Source organism: Lottia gigantea (genome assembly GCF_000327385.1).
Source record: "Lottia gigantea unplaced genomic scaffold LOTGIsca_162, whole genome shotgun sequence".
Taxonomy (NCBI): domain Eukaryota; kingdom Metazoa; phylum Mollusca; class Gastropoda; family Lottiidae; genus Lottia; species Lottia gigantea.
In genome coordinates this window covers 69,432-74,462 of record NW_008708003.1, presented here as the reverse complement: position 1 = coordinate 74,462, position 5,031 = coordinate 69,432, and the positions used below count along the sequence as shown (strand labels likewise).

Here is a 5,031-nt window from a genome sequence, read left to right as displayed (position 1 = left end):
AGTCTTATTGCAAACCCTGTTGCCCTTAGGGGTGGACAGTGGCGTATTTGGGGGGGGGGGTCTTTGGGCCTGGCACCCCCTAAAACCATGGCTTTAAGAAGCTTCAGACTTTTTGACCTCCTCACCAGAGAGAACACCTCTCATTTTTTATCCCCCCCTCCCCACCCGACCCAGTGTGCAATAAAAAGCACTCAGGGCCTAGGGCCTTAATTTATTGTGCTATCTATGATGTCTCATTTCCTCAGACCTGAATGATAAATAGGGTCAAAAACAGTTGAAATATCAACCTTCACCAAGCAAGCATGACTAGAGGAATCTGGATGTAAAATATTATGCAAGGAGTGGGAGATCTAATGTAACATATGGAATATTTTCTTTTTCAGGGGTGTGGTGGTGACTGATTTAGACCTAACAAAGTTGGATATCAATCAGTGTGCAGAGGATCAATCTTTGTTTTCTAATTCTCATCGTTGTCGACGAGAAACTACAAAGGTATGCAAATCTTTCAATAAATTCTATCAACTTAAAGTATGCAAAGTTCATCATAAATGTCATAAATTATACTGGAAAATATTTCTAAAGTATGCTATTTATATCTAAGAATCTACTTGATCAGATTGAATTTTGTGTATACGGTTTATTTTAAACGGAAGGTACTAATTGTTAATTAAGCAGTTTGACCTAGTTTTGGTGTTGGCTTTATAATGGTTTGATATTTTGAGTTGAAACGTTAGGAATAAGTAGGAGACTTCATATTTCTCTACAATTAGGTACCGGTACTTATTTTACTTAAATCGGTATAGTAGTCTTCTTACAAATACCAAAAACAAATTATAAAAGTGTATGTAAAATCATTTTGGCATTAAAATATTATGTTATTTAAGTCAGTTGCAATAATTTTCATGTGCCAAATATTCCATTAGGCAGTTACTATGCACTAAAGTTTCATTTAAGTCAATCATAATAATTTCAATACACAATAATTCCAATAAGTATTAATGTACTGTTGGGAAGTCACATTAATTTTGTATGTAATAACGTTCCATAAGGTAGTCATAGTAAACCATAAGCAATAATCTTCTATAAGCGACTAGCAATAATTTCAATAAGTAACAATGTTTCGTTAGGCAGTCACAATAATTCAATGCTCAATAATGTTTCACAAACCTGTCGCAATAATTTCAAATACTCAATTATGTTTCACAAACCAGTCGCAATAATTTCAAATACTCAATTATGTTCCATAAGGCAATCATAGTAAACCATAAGCAATAATCTTCTATAAGCGACTAGCAATAATTTCAATAAGTAACAATGTTTCGTTAGGCAGTCACAATAATTCAATGCTCAATAATGTTTCACAAATCAGTCGCAATAATTTCAAATACTCAATTATGTTCCATAAGTGAGAGCAATTTGTTAAAATTTACCATAGAACATATGATAAAATATTAAAATAGGAGTAGTATCACCATGCATTATGGTAAACACACCAGGTTGCCATGTAGAATATTGAATACATAAAAAAAGATAAACTTAATTAAGTTATTAACATGATATTGGCAATATAAAGGCCAGATAATCTTGTTTTTAATAAAAACATGCACTGCTCAAATTTCTTCTTGGTGCAATGAAAATTTTTTTTTCGTTAAGTTGCTGTAGTTCTTCCACATAATTTGAAGAACAAAACAAATTTGGGAAATTTGCAAGCCCATCAACTTGCTAACTCGCTAACACAGATACATTTATTAAAACTTATTTATTGCTCTTGGTATGAAAAACTATTTATTCTTGAAGAGAACTGATAACAGCTGGCTAATTCTAGAAAGCACTGGTTGTGGTATAAATATATAGGTGTATGTCTAGTACACATATTTCTTGCTCTTAGTATGCAAATTATACTGGATGCTTTGATCCAAGAAATGCTTACAAGGAACATTTTATTTGCAGTCATAGATCAAAGTAAACTCTGAAAACAGAGTGACATAAGAATTGAATTCATTTGAATATTTATTTTCTCATTCTAGTGCGTTCATATCCCTGGAAATGGGTTTGCATGGGGGAACTATCAGTGTCACTGTAGCAACGGATTTTATTACCCAGAGGATTTGGCCGTCGACAAATATTTTGATGGGGAGAATGTGGAAAAACTATATTTGGACTATGTTCAAAACATGTCATCGGACTATTTGACTAGCTTCCAGTGTCTTCCGTGTCGGAAAGGATGTGAGGAATGTGAGGGAGAGGTGCCGTGTATAGTGGAATATAACGTATTATTACGTGGAATTCCGTTAGGGATTCAGAGTTTTTGTCTGACTGTGACTATAGTGTTAGCCATTGTTGTTATTCGACTACGTAAAGCCAAGGTAAGATCATTACTTTATTTGATATTTTTTGTTGTTGACTGATTTCCTCTGAACCAATCAGAAATAAAGTTTTATTTGATCGAGATTGAATGATAAATGAATGATATGGTGATGTTATCCAGATGTTATGTTTCATGTTTTCTCTACTGGTTTCTACACTTGACCTAACTGTTGTTATTGTGAATTAGTAATAGGGCCATGTAGAAAGACATTTGTGGATGCAATATAATATAGTCCAGCATTCCTGCTCATCTGGTTATCATGTCTTAGGGATATATTTAGCTCATAAAAGTTTTCATATGATTGCCCTTAGTGAAATATTGTGTTTAAACTAGTTATCATCATCATATGATTGCTCTAAGTTATATATTGTGCTCAAACTAGTCATCATCATCATATGATTGCTCTAAGTCATATATGGTGCTCAAACTATTTATCATCATATGATTGCTCTGAGTGATATATGGTGCTCAAACTATTTATCATCATATGATTGCTCTGAGTGATATATCGTGCTCAAACTATTTATCATCATATGATTGCTCTGATTGATATATCGTGCACAAACTATTTAGCATCATATGATTGCTCTGAGTGATATATGGTGCACAAACTATTTATCATCATATGATTGCTCTGATTGATATATGGTGCACAAACTATTTATCATCATATGATTGCTCTGAGTGATATATCGTGCTCAAACTATTTATCATCATATGATTGCTCTGATTGATATATCGTGCACAAACTATTTATCATCATATGATTGCTCTGAGTGATATATATCGTGCTCAAACTATTTATCATCATATGATTGCTCTGAGTGATATATCGTGCTCAAACTATTTATCATCATATGATTGCTCTGAGTGATATATCGTGCTCAAACTATTTATCATCATATGATTGCTCTAAGTGATATATCGTGCTCAAACTAGTTATCATCATCATATGATTGCTCTGAGTGATATATTGTGCTCAAACTAGTCATCATCATATGATTGCTCTAAGTTATATATCGTGCTCAAACTAGTTATCATCATATGATTGCTCTGAGTGATATATCGTGCTCAAACTAGTACTATTACTAGGTGCTCTTGTTCAAAGTTATCATATGATTGCTCACACTTGCTCAAAGTTGCTCTTGTTCAAAGTTTTCATCATATGATTGCTCCAACTAGCTGTCATATGATTGCTCCAACTAGCTGTCATATGATTGCTCCAACTAGTTAACATATGATTGCTCCAACTAGTTATCATATCATTGCTCCAACTAGTTATCATATCATTGCTCCAACTAGCTATCATATCTTGCTCCAACTAGCTGTCATATGATTGCTCCAACTAGTTATCATATGATTGCTCCAACTAGTTAACATATGATTGCTCCAACTAGTTATCATATTGCTCCAACTAGTTATCATATGATTGCTCCAACTAGTTATCATATGATTGCTCCAACTAGTTATCATATCATTGCTCCAACTAGTTATCATATGATTGCTCCAACTAGTTATCATATGATTGCTCCAACTAGCTATCATATGATTGCTCCAACTAGTTATCATATGATTGCTCCAACTAGTTATCATATGATTGCTCCAACTAGTTATCATATCATTGCTCCAACTAGTTATCATATGATTGCTCCAACTAGTTATCATATGATTGCTCCAACTAGCTATCATATGATTGCTCCAACTAGTTATCAGATTCTCCAACTAGTTATCATATGATTGCTCCAACTAGTTATCATATGATTGCTCCAACTAGTTATCATATGATTGCTCCAACTAGTTATCATATGATTGCTCCAACTGGTTATCATATGATTGCTCCAACTAGTTATGCTCTGATTAGTTATCTAGTTATGCTCCAACTAGTTATCATATCATTGCTCCAACTAGTTATCATATCATTGCTCCAACTAGTTGATTGCTCATGGTAATATATCATATTCCCATACTAGTTATCATATGATCATGCCTTAAATTGTGCTCAAGCTGTTTATAAGAAATATAGAAATAGACATAAGTAAAGAAGCACCAAGATTAGTGATATATAATGTTACTTTAGTGATATATCGTGCTCAAACTAGTTATTTTGAATGCTCTTTATTTTAGGTGATGAGAACAAGCATGTGGTTGTTACTAGAAATGGTTTTATTTGGAGCATTATTGTTATATGCCACAGTAAGTATCATGGACCTTGAACAATCTTGAAATTTTTTTATTTTTTTAGCTGTGAAAGTTAAAACAATTTAGTTATTAAAGACACTTGGTATTGATATATTGGTTAGAATATTGAATACTTTTTTGGTATAAATAAATACAGGATCTTTTTATATATATGATCTTGTCTTTTCCAGGTTGTGATCCAATATTTTGAACCTACAACATTGACTTGTGTACTGGTGCCATGGTTCCGAGAGATCGGATTTGCTATAGTGTATGGGGCCCTGTTACTAAAAATATATAGGTAAGGCTGGCAGTTTATTGTTTTTAGGATAACATAGGGGTGTATAGTTTTTACTGGTATTTAAAAAGAAAATATTTTTGTTTCTATTAAATCTATTAAAAAAATTGAATATGTAATAAAACTCATAAATATCCATCAAAAACATCCCAAACCTTTATAAAAAACATTTGCTCCTATTTTAGCT

The 5,031-nt window shown here is 32.7% G+C and overlaps 1 protein-coding gene across 1 annotated transcript in view; it reads right to left on the bottom strand.

Annotated features, from left to right (window-relative positions):
* LOTGIDRAFT_141493 (hypothetical protein) overlaps nucleotides 1-4,057 on the bottom strand; it is a gene marked incomplete at both ends in the record, with an annotated part of 5,752 nt that extends 1,695 nt beyond the window's left edge. Inside the window, one exon of the mRNA XM_009051254.1 lies at nucleotides 3,747-4,057. Coding sequence (XP_009049502.1) covers nucleotides 3,747-4,057 — 311 coding nt within the window. The remainder of the gene's footprint in view (nucleotides 1-3,746) is intronic.
* Nucleotides 4,058-5,031: the final 974 nt, after the last annotated feature.